General features: G+C 51.2%; 1 protein-coding gene across 1 annotated transcript in view; it reads right to left on the bottom strand.

Annotated features, from left to right (window-relative positions):
• The window catches only part of PPM1H (protein phosphatase, Mg2+/Mn2+ dependent 1H), a 237,704-nt gene that overhangs the window by 57,077 nt on the left and 163,048 nt on the right, over positions 1–17,579 (bottom strand). Inside the window, exon 6 of the mRNA XM_070409814.1 lies at positions 12,606–12,724. Within this exon, the coding sequence (XP_070265915.1) occupies positions 12,606–12,724 (119 nt within the window). The remainder of the gene's footprint in view (positions 1–12,605; positions 12,725–17,579) is intronic.

Raw genomic sequence — 17,579 nt, 5'->3', positions numbered from 1 at the left:
CAACACTGTCCCGTATCCACGAACGGTGGGCAGAAAAGAGCAAGTAGACGGTTCTCTACAAAGAGGGTTTTACTTGCAGTCCCACCTCACGAAGCTCTCGCTCTGGTAACAAGGATAGATGTTTGTATCCTGGGGCACCAAGCCCTGCAGGGCCCCCTGGGAGGAGCCTCTCTCATGCCCACAGGACTCTAACCTGTCCTAGCTGGGTTCAAAATTTCCATTCACGTGCCCTTGAACTGGAAAAACCACAGGCGCGGGGCTCCAGTATCTCAAGGTAAGCACCCATGCTTTTCAACTCTCGTTCTAGCTCAAAAAGGCACGAACATTTTGCATAAGCACACGCACAACTAACATTTATTTCAACACACAAAAAATACCCCCCCACCCCCAACTGCAAAACAGATGTTTCACTTGAGGATTCCCATTCTCTTCTGGAATCTTCTGCCTACCCCCACATGACTCACGCCCCAGGGTGAGCAGCACAGGCCTGGGCGATGGCGCCCGTCTTCACCACGGGGAGTTCTTGGCTCTACACCCAGGCCATGCTGGTCTAGATGGAGGATACAAAGGCGGCAGATGTCCCACTGCCTGCGGGTCCCTCACCCCTAACATGACAGAATTCCAATATACCCAACATTGATCGTGTATTTGCTTTGCTCTAGGCACTGCTCCAAGCACTTATGCTTTTAAAACGTATTTACTTATAACACCCTTGTAGGACAGTCATTAACATTAACCCACGACACGAATAAGAAAATGGAGGTCACACAACTAGGAAAACTAGAGGTCAAGCTCACCTCCAGGTCGGCCCCGATAAAAGCCTGTGCTCCTAGCCACGGTCCCTGGCCCATCCTTGAAGAGCTACGAACCTGTGTAAACCCAGTAAACGGGCATGCTATGCAACAGCAATGCTAAATCACTGATCCTCATCCTAGGAGTGAATCACAAAAAAGAAATGAAAGTCTCCTTCGCCCCCACCCCAGGTTTTCACACTGAGAAGTCCCACAGAAGTTCAAATAAACCACCCTCTTGGCTTTTCCTTCTCTTAACAATATGGTAGGTGCACAAGGGCCCTGTAGGATTGGGTTTAGCCTGAGGTTTGGCTTTCAAGTTGTTCGGTTGGTAATAAATTCAGACTAAATCTTCGCACGTAAATGCCCAGTGGTTCACAGGGTGACCCAAGGCCACCCGGAAGGGCTAAGCAAAATGGGAGAGGGTCTCACTGCCCAGGACGAACAGGAACGAGAAACCAGCCAGCTGGGTGCCTGGGAGCGTGGTCTCCGGACCTGCCCTGTGTGTCTGTCCTGTGCCTGGGGCCACGACCACCCAGGCGGCGGGCATAAGCATCAAGAGGAGAAATGAGAGGCTCTGCTGGGCTCTGGCCCACTGTTGGCACCTAAGTTTTCATGCCTTGTCCTCACTGCCAGTCCAGTCCACGGCCCCCTCCGGACTCAGGCCCACGCAGGCGGTCCAAGAGGCTCCCAAGCAACAGTAGGAAGATAAGCAGGCGGCAAAGGTCACAAACCTGTGAAAGGGTCGGGCCGTCCAATGCTCTCCGACCAATCAGTTCTGCAAGCTGTTGCTCACAACCACCCTAAGAATGCCTCAGGCTGCCCAAGGTCAGTGTGTAAGAACACACAGGGATCACGAGAAAGCCTCACTGTGGGTAAGCACTTCTCCACGAGTTTTGGTGTAAGATTGTAACCATCCATGTCTGGCTCTGCCCTACACCTGACTGTAAGCACCACGAGGGCAGGGAGTTCTCATTGCCTTACATCTCCGATGTCCAACACAGCGCCTGACCCATGGTAAAGACGGATAACCCCACAGCGATAAAGCCCTGCATTCTGTCCTTCAAACTACTGAGCACAGCACAGAGGCGCTGGGTTACCCTGGGAGGCTGGAGAGCGGATTTAATCCCTGTGGAACCAGAGCCCAGACTTCGGCAGAGTTTCATTCATTGCCTTGGCCAGAGCAACTAGATGAAGAACGAAAGTGAATGTGTCACGGACACTTCCAGTTCTTTTGGGAAGATCTGCATTCAGGTCTTCAGCAAGGCGCAGGCGTGGCCGTGCTCGGAAGAAGTCTCTGCTGTCCCTGTCCGCAGGCAGGAGGAACATGATGGTAGGTAGGACGAGGTCCTTCGGGGTTTGCAACGGCGCTTCTCCAACTCTCGTATGCTGATTCCTGGGCGAAGCAGGGGTCTTAAACCAGCACCCCAGCTGATTCTGAGGAAGATGCTCCCACAGGCTATGGGGGTCAGCACCTCTGTGGGTTGTTCAACTTGAAATCAGCAACGCTGGGCTGTCCTCCTCCGAAACCCAGAGGACAGGGAAGGGGTGGCCGGGAAAGGGGAAAACGTCCCCAAGCTCTGGGAAGAATGCCATTTGTAGCCGGAGGAGCGTAGGTTGGACACAGGAGCCCGGTTCCCTGGCAGAGCTGCAGTGTACCTGGACATCCGTGGGAGTGTTGAAGCGCTCACTTCTCTGGAATTTCCTTAAAAACAGGATCTTATACACAGGCTGAGAATTGAACCATCTGTCCTTCCAATACACTGTCAGCTTCACAGTCCTACCCCGGGGCGTGGGTGTGTGCCACTTCCCACCTTCACAGAGGTTAGAGGCCTTCTGGGCGGGAACACCGAACTGTTCAGCACCGCCCTGCTTAGCACGCCACTCCGAGGTCCCCGGCAGCCTCCTCCAACAGACTGACCTAGTCCGACAGTTCCCGTCGTGCCCTCCTCCTTCCCTCTGCACATACTGTTAGGCCAGCGCCAGGACTGTCACCCAGCGGGTGCATCCAGTGTAAGTGCATAAGGGGAGTTAAAACACTGAGACACTTCCATGCTGATTAGCAAATAATGACTGTCCCAAGCCTCCCCTGACCCAACACCCCCACCCACGGCTCTGCACCTCCCCTGGGATCCCCATCACGAAGTAGTAAATAACGAGTTGAAGCCTGGCAGAGTGGGGGTGGGGGGAGGGTGCTAGGACCTGTTGCAGCCCAGCTGGGGCCCAGTCCTCCATGCTGACTGCTATTTCCAATATTACCTCTAGCTTCCACACTCCCCACACACGCATTCATTTTCCTGCCTCTTGGCTTCTCCTGGTGCTGTGCCCTCTGCTGGGAATGTCCTCCCTCACCCCCCTTGCCCTCAAACCCCTTGAACTCCTCTCGTATTTCAGGCCTTCGGTTCAAATACAAGCTTCTCTATGACGTCGGCCCCAATCCCAACCTCTCTCTTAAAAACAACCGTCCACTCTAGCACACCCATGTGGCCATCTCTCTATCCCTCTTTTTATAAACCCTATATCCTGTCTTATTCTAGTTATTTAGTCACAAATTCCAACATATTGATGTCCCCCACTCCTGAGATTTTTAAGACTAGATTTACAGGTAGAAACTGTATTGGTCCCTAGACTTCCAGGAAGTCAGCTGGACCAGCTGGTCGCCTCCGCGACACCAGCACAGTGCTGTCTGTTAAGGCCTCTCTGACGTGAGGCCTTTCCTTGCCACTGGGGGGGCTTGGCATCCCAGACCCTTGGCTCAGGAGGGCTACAGCGACACTGTCAAAGGGCCAGCAGTGAGGACTCAGAAAGGAAGTAAAAAGTCAGTGTATGGACCCCAAAAGCTTCTCAAATAAACAAAAGCAAAAACACCCTACCCAGCGGCAGCCAGGGAAGGAGGGGCTGGCTCAGGTCGGCTTCCTATCACATTGATGGTGTCTCTTCTCATGGATGAGAGTCCCTCTGGGCACACCAGGGGGTGACCTGCACAGGTGGTCAGCACACCCTGACCTTCCCTCAGGCCCCCTGTTTCTTTTTGGTTCTTGAAAAACAAGCATCTCAACACACATTAGGTTTGAATCTCCTGAGGCAAGCTCAGATCTTGCTGACCCTTCCACTCTCTGTAATCCTATCCTATATAATAAAGAGGCAATATGCAAATTGACCCTCATGCCCTCACATCACAAAGATGGCCACCCCTATGTCATCACAAGATGGCTGCCCCCATGTTGTCACAAGATGGAGGGCAGTAGGGGGCGACCAGGCCTGCAGGGGAGGGCAGTTGGGGGCAATCGGGCCAGCAGGGGAGGGCAGTTGGGGACCATAAGGCTGGCAGGGGAGCAGTTAGGTGTCAATCAGGCCATTAGGGGAGCAGTTAGGGGGTGATCAGGCAGGCAGGCAGGCGAGTGGTTAGGGGCCAGCAGTCCTGGATTGTGAGAGGGATGTCCGGCTGCCGGTTTAGGCCCAATCCCGGAGGGTCCCAGATTGGAGAGGATGCAGGCTGGGCTGAGGGACACATCCCCCTCCCAGAGTGCATGAATTTCATGCACCGGGCCTCTAGTTATCTAATAATTCTATTACTAGACACATAGAGCATTTGTTTCATGCCAGGCTTTGTTCAATGCCCTTGGCCATACTGACTCATGACAACCTCTTATTAGGCATTATCATTAGCCCCATTAATAAGTGAGGAAACTGAGGCAGGGAGAGGCGACATAATTTGTCCAAGACCTACTTGGGGACTGACCCAGCTGGCGGCCTGGCTCCATGGGACTGTCCTTACCCACTCCTCCATATTTAGTACGCAGCAGGAATGCAAAGAGGTTTGCTGAATATAAAATACATGCTCCCTGGGTTCCTTGGCCACAAGGATACTGGCTATTTTAACTGGGATTTTCCCAGGCACATGCCATCCTAAAACTTCTCTGGAACACTTGGAGCACAGTCAGCACCACACATGGACTGTGCCACCCCAAACTGCAGTTGCTGGGGAAGAGCGGTCTGTAGGCTCTGCTTAGGGGTTTGGGTGGGCACGGATAAACGCCGTGGCTATTCAAGGGCCTCAGGGCAAAAGGAAGGCTTGGAGGCGGTTTGGCCACGTCAGGAGTGATAAACGTACAGTTCCTAGTAACGCACAGAGGTGCTGGACCATCAATAGGGAGCAAGCTGGCTGGGCACCTCCTTTCTCTCTCCGCTATGGGGCCGGACAATGCCTGTCTGTCTCGGTTTCCAGCCATTTGTAAAGACCTCAGAGCTTCCACGGCCTCCTGGGCAGAGCGGCGGGGAGGAGGCTGGGAGCAAGGAGTCATTCATCACTGTCAGGAGATGTGCTGCACACAGCAGGCAGGCTTTCTTCCCTGCTGCTCCTGCAGCTAGAGCTGCAAATCTTGAAAAGATGCAGAACATGCACATCGCAAATAAACATTCATCATCTGGGCCCTGGGCCCCGAGAGGCCCCTCCCACAGGAGGCCCAGCGACTCTGACTTCAGCTCCAGGAACTTGGAAGGGGGGTGGGGGTGGGGGGACATTTTGGGCGCCTGATCTCTGACCCAGCCAATCCCCCTCCTGGACAATCTGTTGTGGTTTCGGGGTAAGAATTCTCTAAAATGACCTCCACGCCCCTCCTTCCTCTACAAAGTCAGATTCCCAGATTGCTGCCAAGGTAGCTCATAATCATTAAATTATGAAAATACAAGTGGCCGGGAGGAAATTAATACCAGGTTAACTGCAGAAAGGCCTGCTTTCTGGTGAAGTCATTATAAAATTAAAATGTGTTATTTCTCTGGTGAATCTGAAAAGCCTCCCGCAAGGCCTGTGGCTCCACAGCAGGCCCGGATTCGCACGGGGCGGGGCGGGGCAGCCCTCCCGCGCCCAGCACTGCGAGGCAGAGGCACCTGCAGGTGCGTTCCCAAAGATCGGGCTAGAAGTGATTAAAGACAAAAAGAGGGAAAAGGACAGGGTATGAATTTTCCAATTACTCTTTAAAACTCAAGAGTCAAGCTGTTAGAAAACGCAGGCTTTCCCAGTCAGACTAATAATGCTGAGCTAATTAGACCCACAGGCATGGCCAACATATAAATTCAGGTCCAAAAGAGGGACACTATCCCTTTAAAAACTGCCTGGGGACCCGGGGAGAAGCTAATGAGGAGCGTCAGTTGGGGCTGCTTTATTCGGTGGCCCTCTGGAGGGCACAGCCTGGGGTTTCTGTAACAGGGCTTCTGTGCTTGATTCAATAAATCAATTTATGTTAAATGCGGTGCGGCCCTGGCGCTGGCTTCATAAAGCACCCACGTCCTGCAGCCTGCCTGGCGGCGCGGTCAGCGGGCGCTGAAGAGAGCAATAAAGAGCAAGATAGAAGCTGGATCTGCAATATTTATAAAGCTCGACCCAGCAGCTCCAGACCACGCTCGGGCGCTGCCTCCAGAGAGCTGCTCTTCAGAAAAATGTGTGGATTGTTGGTGAGCAGCCCGACGCCCCGGGCTGTGGCTCTCTCCCCGGAGCTGGGCTCCAGGCTCAGTCAAGAAGAAAGGTCACCCCACAGAGAATGGAAGGAAGCTGCTTTCTAACCCAATCCTCAGGGTCTGAGATGCTCCCCAAGAAGTAACAGGGGGAGCAGGAGGAAGGGAAGTGCCGAGGGCTGGGGGAGAGGGGCGCTGCTGACCAGGGCCCATGAAATGGGTCTTCCTGTTGACCCAGGAGTGACCGCTGGAGAGGAATCATCTCTAAATACAGGACCGATGCCCCTGAACATCTGAGAAGTGGTCACTCCATCCCCCAGGTGACGCCGAGTCCAGCAGAACTCCTCTCGTATTTCAGACCTTCGGTTCAAATACAAGCTTTTCTATGACGTCGGCCCCAATCCCAACCTCTCTCTTAAAAGGTGGTGGGGGTGGGGGTGCAGAAGCCAGAGAATGTGGCCACACCACATTCTCCCTGGTGGTGCTCAGCTGTCCTTTTAAAGAAAATCCTCACCAGAGGACATGTTGAGAGAGAGAGAGAGAGAGAGAGAGAGAGAGAGAGAGAGAGAGAGAGAGAAACATTGATCAGTTGCCTTTTGTATGCGCCCTGACCTTACTGGGGATAGAACGGAAACCTTTTGGTGTAAGGGACAATGCTCCAACCAGCTGATCCACCCAGCCGGGGCAGCTGTCCTTTCATTTTTTGTTTAAAAAACAACCTCTTTGCTGTTGGGATGTTTAGTTACAGCCGGCTCCGTGCACCGTCCTCCAGCCCACCTAGACCCACACCCTTGTGTTATCTCGGTTGAACTTGGGGTGAAGAACGTGTCCTGTACCGCACTGTCCACGTCAGGGGCCACATGTGCCTGCTGAGCAGCGGAGACGGGGCCAGCGCAACTGGGAAAGGAATTTGTTATCCAACTGTAACTCAGAAGGCCACATGTGGCGAGTGGCTACCGTGCTAGAGCGCACACAGAGCAGAACAGGTTCCCTGTGCTGAAAGGAAAAAAATGTAGTTGACCCCGTCTGCTCCCAGTGGAAAATCCTGATTTGCTCATAGTTTTCAGGGAAACGCAGGAGGGAAAATTACCCTGCTGTGTCATCAAGTTAGAATCATAAAGAGCAAGGGCTGCAAGGGATAAAAATGAAAGGTCACCCTCTGTGGAATCTGCCTACGGGAAGCTGTCTTTCCCCGGAAGCCCCGAAAGGCAGAGCCCAGCCCACCCCCCACCCGCCGCAGAGGGCAGCAGCAAGGGGCAAAGGAAGCATTTGACAAAGAAATGAGAGACCGAGGCAGGGACTTGCCCAAGGCCCCAGAATCTTGGCAGAGCGAGGACCAGCACCAGGGAGCCTGCCTCCCAAAGCTGTGAGCTGGTTAGAAGCCAGGCCATCTCGAGTTACGGTCCCGCCTGTCCCCTGAAATAAGACCATCATAGATGTTGGAAAGGCTTTGCTTAAAGAAAGAATTCTGGTGTACGTTACTCATAACCAGAACCATCTGGAAGCAATCTCGCGTTCACACGATGGACTTCTCTTCCTCTTTGGCCCTCGCTCGCTCTATAAATCCCATCAGCCCAGGAACAGCTGCCGGAGCTGCTGGCCCGAAGCCAGGGGTGAAGAAGCTACAGCCCTCCCCCCGCCCCCACTTGCTCCTCACCCCATGTGGCTGGACAAAGAGCACCAAGAACACTGATTTTGCACAAGAGCAAAATCCCCGGCAGGCCCATAAGCGGGGACCTGCAGCCACAAGGCCAGCTCTGAGAAACTGTTGTTTCAACTCCCTCACACAGATGCTTGCCAGCAAATTATGGCCTGAGCGGGCTCCGAGGGCTGCGGGTGGGGACACAGACCTCAGTGCCAGCCAGTGTGCATCGCGCCGTCGCAGCTCAGGCACAAAGGGCCGGGGAGGTGGGGCGCTGGCTGGCGTTGAGTTCAAGGCCGGATTCTGGCCCCAGGACCAATGACACCAGGCACAGAGGTGAGAGCTGGGCCGCATCAGGGAGGAACTCGGCGCTGGGGGTTCTGTGAAGAAAATGCCTTTATAAATCAAACCACTGGTCAAACTATCTGAGGAGCGGCGGAAAGGGAGGTGGGGGAGCCAGGGAAGAGACTGATTTCATTATGAAGGTCCTGGTGACAATAAACTTTTGTCCTCTGTACAATCTGGGCCTGCCGAGCGGGTCCACAGTCTCTGAGAAAGAGCAAGGGTGGGAGAGAAGGGGTGCCCGCCAGGAGGCAACAGACTCATCCTTAATGATGAGACAAGGCTTCCCCGAGCTGACATCCTCTCCCACACTCCCTCCCACTGCAGACACACTGTGGACGCTGGCACGGTGCTCCTCTAATGATAGCAGGAGTTTTCCTAAGCATCGCAGAGCTGGGTCTTCGGGGATCTTTTCCACCATCGCACCCAAAATCGCACACAGGCTCTCAGTGACGAATGTGAAACATCGTGTTTCAATCTGGCCAATGGTCTACTGGGTCAGAGTGAGACCAGAAAATTTACTGCCCAGGCAACTTACTGCTCCTCAGATGCTTCGTCTCACCCTCTTGAAGCCTGGTGGGTAGAGGTCCCCTGCTCAAATTTATGCCACAGCTCAAAAGGGGATGATGACGTCTAGTCTCACCCTGGAGAAAAGCTAACCGGTGCACTGGATCAGAAAGAGCCGTGAACTAGTGTCAGAAACCTGGGTTCTAGTCCCTGTTGTGACACTTGTGCATTGGTGGAAGCCGAGAAAATGGCCCTCTGGGCCTCCATTTGCTCAACTGCAAAATGGGAACAAGGAGGAGGAGCCCCTCAGCATCTGGCAGTGCAGCACAGCAGCGCACAATGCACAGTCGGCCCTCTGCACCTGCGGGCTCCCAGCTGCACAACGGTTTCCAATCTGCTGTCAGTTGCATTCGTGGCTGAGAAACCCAGGGAGGTAGAGGGCCCACTGAATATTCCTTGGAAAAACCTGCCTGGAAGTGGATCTGCGCAGTTCAGACCCGTGTGGTTCAGGGGCCGACTCTAATTTAAAGCTTTGATGGGGAGGAAAAGCTACCAGTCCTCATCTCCTTTCCCATGGAACTGCCGGCTCAGAAAGCCAGCAAATTGTGGTCCCATTTTTTAAAGTCCCAATAAGTAATGGCTAGACCTGAGGTTTTCCTTTAGAGGCTAAAAGGTTTTCAAAGGGATTCATTAAATTTGGGAGAGGGAGTTTACATACGCAGTGGTCTAAATTGGTTTTAAACTTCCCAACTTCTTCCAACAGAGATGTGAAGCGCTCTCCTCTGCCTTAAACATCATTTTCAAATCGAAAGTAAACACAGGTAGGAAGTAGTGCAAAGATGTACGTACATCTCTGCTCACAGGCAAAGCTGGGAGGCACAGCCATGTAGGGAGGGAACGACACTGAAATGAATCCACAGATCCGGTCTGAGGAAGCCATTCTCAGTCGTGGCTCCTCAGTGATAAAGTCTGTGTGTGTGCGCGCGCATGCGCGTGTGTGCATATCTGTGTGTTTGTGTGTGTGTGTGTGTGTGTGTGTGTAAAAGACAGAGGGCATATAAACTTGGATATAATCTACATTCAAAAAACTATGAAATGGAGGTAACCTTTAGCCATTTGTTCACCAAGCTGGTTTTGGCTGCTTAGATGTCATTTGCCTTGTTGGCCTGGAAAGAACATACAGACAGCCTTGCCTCAAGTTCAACGTGTTTCACATGAAAGCTCCTCATTCCTACCCTTCCACCCACTGGCCATCCACAATGTCCACCTGTCCCCACTGTCCCCCTCCACTCTGTCCATTACACCCCTTTCTTCCTTTCACCCAGTAAGTACTAGCTTCCTGTCTCTATGTGTCAGGCACAGGACATGGTGCTCCCGTCAGGGGGCTTATCGACTATGTGAAGAGACATATTTAAACAGATAATTGAAATAATTCATGATTTACCTCTTACATGCATTGCTTATATCTGGCCTATATGATCTAGCTTCTTGTTAATTTCCATTCCTTGACTATTTTCTGCTTCCATCCCTCTATTTGGCCCTCGGGACCTCACACCTCTAGTTCTATGATTTGTTCCCCTGGGTATCTCTATCTGCTTTCTCTCCTAGTCCCCTTCAAATTCCTCTTACAACCACTTTCCTAAAGCGTTGCTTTCATCTTCTTCCTTCTTCTCAGAAATACACAAGAGTAACCTACTGCCTCCCCCAGTAAACCCCTACCTCTCTGCCTGGCTCCCTTACCCTCGACCATGTTCCCTCAATGCCAGATCAGTTGGCCATTTTGCTTGCTGTCTCTTAGACTGACTCTTTCATTTACGCATTTACAATCACATGGTTCTTGACTTGGGATGCCTTTCCTTTCATTGTTCCAAATTCTGCAAATTCCAGACCAAACCCTGCCATGCTATTCTGAACCAGAGTAGCCCTCACATTCAACTTTTCTATAAGAGTGCTGATTTTGCTGACAGGATAGAAATGAATTTACAAAGAACACCCAGTTGGTTTAGGGCAGTGATCCTCAATCTTTTTTTTTATCTCATGGCACACAGAAACTAATTACTAAATTTTGCAGCACACTAAAATATGTATTTTTTGCAAGTCTGACAGAAAATAGGTATAATTTTGATTTATTCACACCAGACGGCTATTGTGTTGGCTGCTGTCATTTTTTTATTTGACAATCTGAGGGAAAAGAGGTCAGTGCTCCTGACCAAATAGTCAGGTACTGCATGTTTTTCCCCCTTAATCCTCACCCAAGGATATGTTTGAGAGAGGGAGGGGGTGGCGGGGGGGAGAAAGAAAGAGAGAGAAAATATGAGAGAGAGAGATGTGAGAGAGAAACATCAGTCGGTTGCCTCCCATATGCACCCTGACCGGGGATCAAATCTGCAACCTAGGTATGTGCTCTGCCGGGGAATCGGACCCACAGTGCATGGTGTATGGGACGACAGTGCAACCGAGCCACCAGCCAGGGCAGGTATTGCATGTTTTCAAAATTCACCAGTTGAAAATCGCTGGGTTAGGGTAATGAATTTGGGGCACCAAATCTCCAAAACTGAGAGCTGCAAATACAATGTACCCTTTCTGATTAATACGTGCATGTTTAGGAGTAAGTATTTTAGGCTTTGTGGGTCATATGGTGTTTGTTGCAACTACTCAACTACGCTGATGCAGTGTAGCCAAAGATCAAACATACAGCGCCAAACACGGCTGCACTAAAATTATTTATAGAAAGGGCCCGCAGGTAAAATTTGGCTTTTGCGCCACAATTTGTTGACCCTGTTGTAGAAGAAGAAGAGTGGATACTGGTGAGGATGTCCTCTTTTGGATGGCAAAGTACAACAGGAAGTGTCCCTTGGATCAGCCCCTTATCTTCCCTGTGGCTCCACTGCTCCTCTGAGACAGTATGTACCCTAGGAGAAGATTCCCAGCCTAGAAGTCATCACCATGGGAACTGGGGCTGTGACCATCTGTTACAGCTATTTTGGTCAACGAAGAAGAGATATCGGAATCTACTTCTTTGCCTGAGTTGGAGATACGGTGAGGTAAGAGTCGCCAGTCTCTTTCTCCAGTCATCCTCCAGATGGGCAAGAGGCTTACTGGTCAGGAACACAGGGCCCAAGGGCAAATCTTCACCCATTTGTCTCCGTGCCCGGCACTGCTCTCTCATTTAATCCTTCCACCAACCCTTGTACCTGTAAGTACTTGATCAGCCTATTTATTTTTCAGATGGAAGAAATCGATGAGGTTCCTAGCCACTGTTGGCCTGATCCACAACAGAATCGGTCTTGTGCTTAGCAAGGTGTGTTTGGAGAGTAAGATGCCCCCTGCCAAGATTTCGTATTTCAATCTGGATGTGATAAAATAATGAGGGTAAATCATTACTTCTGGTCCTTACAATGACCCTTCAAAGAGTATATATGTTTTCATGATACCCATAGTAAACGGGGCTCATAGGGACGTAGTGGTTTATGCAACTTTGCCCATTTGGAAAGGTCCGAGCTAAGGTTCAATCCAAGGATAATGACTGGCCCAATAAACCTCTGGTCCAATCCTTCGAGCCTCTGACCTGAAAAACCAAGTTCAATGTGTTTCAAAAGCCCCCAAATGCTTGCTCTGTGAAAAGTGAGGAACTCTGTCACCTCTGTGGGGTCTAATGTCCCCGAGGAGAACCTCAGAGAAGCAGACAGGCCAACCAGCCCTGAGACGTGGGAACTGGACCCGGGCGCAGAGCAGAGGCAGCGTCGCCCTTTCCCTGACCACGCCCGGGTCGCGGGGCACCTCCTGGTCCAAACTGTGCGCGTGGCCGGTTATGGCGCTGACGCTGCCTTCACACGCCCTGGCGGTGGCGGAGGGAGGCGGGCTCTTACCAGCCTGTCATGTTAAAGTCCCTGTAGAGCATCTTCTTTCCCAGCTCCTTCCTCTGCACTCTCCTTGGAAACTCCAAATGTGTGAACTCATTTCCCAGCAAGTGAGGCTGCATGAATGCCTAAGAGCAGCAAGAAAGAAAACACACACACACAGATTAGGAAGAAAAAACGAGACTCAAGGATGTTTTGCAAATCGAGACGGGCCATACATATTTCAAATACACACACCAAAAAAATATCGTTCCCAAATTTTAAGGAAAATAGATTTAAGAATCTCAATGCAAATAAAAATCACCCACTTAACTTATTAAGGGATGTAACTTTTTCATTTGATGTGAAGAATTAATTGTAAGTGAAGACATGTATGGACTGCCAGCGTTGTCAGGAAAAGAGACTGTTTCTCCCAAGGTTTGCTTTTTAATTCAAATCCAGGATGGGTTCCCTTTCCCGCTGGCACGCTGGCGAGGCCAGAGAGCCCCCCTCACTCCTTCTGCCTGCCCTAGGCTTTCTCTGCTGTTCTCTCCTGCACACTCCTGGGTCCCAGGCCGGGCCTTTAAAACCCGTGAGTCTCTTACCCTAACCGGTTTGGCTCAGTGGATAGAGCATCAGCCTGCGGACTAAAGGGTCCCGGGTTCGATTCCGGTCAAGGGCATGTACCTTGGTTGCGGGCACATCCCCAGTGGGGGGTGTGCAGGAGGCAGCTGATCGGTGTTTCTCTCTCATCAATGTTTCTAACTCTAACCCTCTCCCGTCCTCTCTGTAAAAAATCAATAAAATATATTTTAAAAAAACAAAACAAAACAAAACAAAAACCCGTGAGTATCCAGGTCAGCACAATGGCCAGAGCGAGCAGGCTGAGCTGGACGCCCTCGCTTCGGCTCTGCAGTAAGGTGATCATGTAATTGGAAGACGGTTCCAGAGCAGATGGCTTCCTCCCCTCCCCCAGATCCCTGTTCACACTACAAAAGTATTGAGCAAACAGCTACTTAGGGAATTGCTTTGAAACAACAAACAGTCTCATGGTCAGGTTCAGAATTCAGGTCCAGCTCTCCAAAACATGAAACGCTCCAGCGTGAACTCCGCTCGGTGGCCACGCACCAGGAGCCACCGGGGCTTCCCCACCCCCCCTGCATGCCTGGGAGCAGCATCGTGGCGAAGTGAGTCTTCTCTCTCTGTCTGGCAGGGAAAAGAGTGGGCAGAGCAAATCATGGTCTGGGCCTGCAGGAAATCAAGGGACCCCTGCAGCAGGCCAGATGGCCAGGTCCTCAGCCCATTGGAAATGGGCCCCTCCCACATCTTTCCCAGGACCTGACGCGGGTGGATCTCCCGCTGATGCTCGCAGGGGTTCCGGGGGGTATTCCCGGGGTGTTCATCACCAGCGTACCAGGAATAAAAGGAGGCAAGCTGAGTTGTCACCGGGCTGGTCAGATTTGGCCAGATAACGGAACTGGAGCCAGTGAGTCCGAGCAGGATTGGGTGCGTGACAGGCAGGGCCGGCCTGAGGGTGAGAAGGGGACCTGTCCTTACGCTGAAGCTCCGCCAGGTCTGACGGGAATTCTAGGTCCCCTCTGAGGGGCTCTGAAACCTTGGCTTGGCTGCTGATGGAGGTCCAGGACACTTAGCACTGGGTTTCACAGAGGTTCCCTGGGAGCGACGGAGAGAGGGGACTAGTATTTAACACTTGGGTTGTGGGTGAATTTCCCGCCAAAATATAAGATGGCGCGTTAAAATGCCTATATCTTTTGAAGTATGGGTTCGATTGAAATGAAATATTTGGTAACACGCAGTTACAATCGGCCCGAGTTTACACGTTTCCCGCACTCCACCGCAAATCTATATGAACCGAGTTTAAGACGGCTCCCGCGGAGTACGTGCAATTCACGCGAGCCGACTTAACTCGTTTCCCGCAACCCATTAATAGGGCAGGTCCATGGCTTGGGCTTTGGGGGAAATGGACTTGGGTTTGAATCTAAGCTCTGTTATTTATCACTTATAAGCTGTGTGATTTTCGGAGGTTAATCTCTCAGCCTTAGTTTTTAAAATCTGTACAATGAGATTAGTTATGTATTTATATCAAACTATTTTAATGATGAGATGATGTCTATAATGCACTTATCATGGTTGTCTCTGTTCATAAAAGAAAACAATCATATCTATTTAATAACTATTGGGCCCAATTACATCCGGAGTCCTATGCTAACTGCTTTGTGAGTTCTCATTTCACCCTCCCAACCACCTTACTGGCTACATAATTCGAGGGGCCTAGTGCAGAATGAAAATACGGAGTCCCTGCGCAAAATCAAGAATTCAAGAGCGTGACAGCAGAGCAGGAAGCCGAGCCCAGGGCCCCGTGCAGCTGCAGGCCACATGCCTGTGCAGCCAGCTGTGGGTACAGGGCAGATGCTGCTCCTCCTCCTCTGTTCTGTCCACCCACGGAAATTAGGGAACAGAGGCATAAAAAGTCAACGAAGAGCAGCGTCTCTTATGTGCCCTGATCACCTCGAAATGCCGGGACTGTGTCGGCGTGGTGTTCTGTCGCACCCCCTCCCTCCCAGATACTTGAAACGCTGTGTATTACTACCCCAGCCGTCCTAAAGGTTATCCCATAGACTCCATTTACACACGAGGAAACCAAGGCCCAGAGAGGTTAAGACACGTAGCCTGGGCTCTTAGCCAGGCCTGTGTGGTTCTAAAGCCTGCGCTTCCTGTCGTCCCCAGACCCGCATCCTAACCCTTCTGCTGGCCCTTTAACCTGCCCATACACACATTTACAAAAAACAATAAGGGGAGGACAAAAGGCCTGTGATCTTGGTGCGCCCAGACCACACGAAGTCAGATCACAAAGAGGTCCCCGTGAGGACCCAGCTTAACAGCAGTGCAGCTCTGCACACAGCGAGGCCACAGAGATGGCCCTGACATTATGCTTTAACAAGTTAACTAGAAGAAATTCATATGAGTGATTAAAGAAACTAGTGCAAATCCACACAAAGGAATTATATGCTGTCATTTACAATGATGCCACAGAGGTGATGTAATGACACAGAAAAGGGTGCTGTGAGTGTGAGAGCTTATGGGAACTAAATCATATATACACAGATCTCTGTGTAAGATATATATGTTTACAGTTGGCCCTCCGTAGCCACAGATGCCGACTGTACACATTGTTCCATGCCGTTCTATAGAAGGGACCGGAGCATACGTGGTGGTCCTGGAACCAATCCCTTAAAGACGCCGGGACGACTATACATAAATGAGCACGTGTGTGTGTGTAAATAGAGATACAGGACACACGTATCGTATATGATCAGCAAACACGTTAGATACCAAGGTCATTCCCAAGGACATTTCCTCACCAACCCCGGTGACTAACAGGAGTGAATTGTACAGAGTTCCAGGCGTTTTGTCTCTTAATCGCAGAAGGAGTGGGCGCTCTGCTGTGCTGTACGCAGGTACCCTCACGCCGCCCGCCCGCATACATGTGCATGGCCAGTCGTGCGGGAAGATCTGCCAGGCAGATGCCCGTGGGTAGCTGGGACTCCTCGGCAGCTCTGCCATCTGCAGGGGCCGCCTCACCTCTGCCTCTGAGGATGAGCAGGTGCCAAGGGGCCTTAAATTAAACACTCTGACACCTGCGGCCCCTTCCCACGCAGAGCCTTTCAGGGTCTCAGCAACCGCCTGCGTCTCCCATGATAACCAAAGGCAGCTCCGTGCATTCACGCTGGATGCCCTTGATTAGCTGCACCGAGTTTTATTACCTCTGAGGGGGAAGGCTGCCAATTAAGCTGTGCACACTGCTTTCTTACTACTTCAAACTTTTATTTTATTCTTTTTGAGAGAGCTCCTTTCGACTCAGACAAGCCTTTATTACCTACCACTATCATGTATATTTGAAAAGGAATATACAAGTGAAGTGTATTGGCTGAGGTCTTCCAAACCTTTTTCACATGGAGAATCCAACAGCGGGCATCAGCTGTCAACTCTGAATCATTCACGTCCATGCTTTTCCACACAATGGTGGCCTGCCTTCCGTGGGAGCGTTGGCGAGGCAGCGTTTCTTAAATAATCCACAAAAGAACCACAAGCCTCCAGCCGGGGGTGCGGAGTTCTGAAGTCCGCCTTGCAATGATCTAGAGCCAGCTTACTTCTGACTCGGCCTCGGGAATGTGGCCGAGCAAGTCTCATGCGCGCCTCCCAGCCCTGCCTGCGCACAGCTAGCTGGATCCCCAACGGTTCAAAGAGGGCTTCGCTTTTGTCTGCAGGGCTTTCTTCTAAGCTGCTGGGCCCCCGTCCCCGCAGGTTTGGGACTGCTCTTTAGCTGTCTGCACACGCCCGGGAGATGACGCCCAGGTCGTGCCTGCCATCTGGCCGACAGCAGCAATCCACTGCGACACACCCCAGCTTCAGATGTGTCAGAAAGGGAGGAGAGGGCATCTTAGCTCTGAGGATACTGTGATATTCAGCCCCCACTGGTACCGATGCCACCCCCTTGGATTTCTCTATCGTTACAGTTATTTTTCTTCCTGTCTTGCTAATTGCCACAGCACATCTCACATGGTGCACGATACGGTTCCTGTCACCGCCACGGCCTGCCAGAGAATCTGCGTATTCCATGGGTACCTCTGACATATTTTTACTGTTTTTTAAATATCACCATCCACATCCTAACTACAGGCTTCCTTTTTACCAGCACTTTCCATACTCATGACTGTTGCATTTGTCAGGCATGATGGAGTTACCGGTGTTAAAGAAAACAACAACTCAAGAGCTAAGTACAAGCAGAGAAAACAGGTGGCTGATTAATGAAAAGAGATGCTAAAATATAATGGGACATACACGTTGGTTTGCAGAGGAAAGTGCACTTCTGCTTATTCATGCATCTCCATACTTAAGAGAGTTTACACATATGGTCTGTCCTCGTAAGCTTAGCTGTTATATCAAAATAATGGAGGGTTTAAACAATAAAGACTTAACTCT

The sequence above is a fragment of the Myotis yumanensis genome, unplaced genomic scaffold (assembly GCF_028538775.1).
Source record: "Myotis yumanensis isolate MYYU_CA2020_CCGP unplaced genomic scaffold, mMyoYum1.0.hap1 SCAF_3, whole genome shotgun sequence".
Lineage (NCBI taxonomy): Eukaryota > Metazoa > Chordata > Mammalia > Chiroptera > Vespertilionidae > Myotis > Myotis yumanensis.
This window is presented reverse-complemented; position numbering and strand designations above follow the sequence as displayed.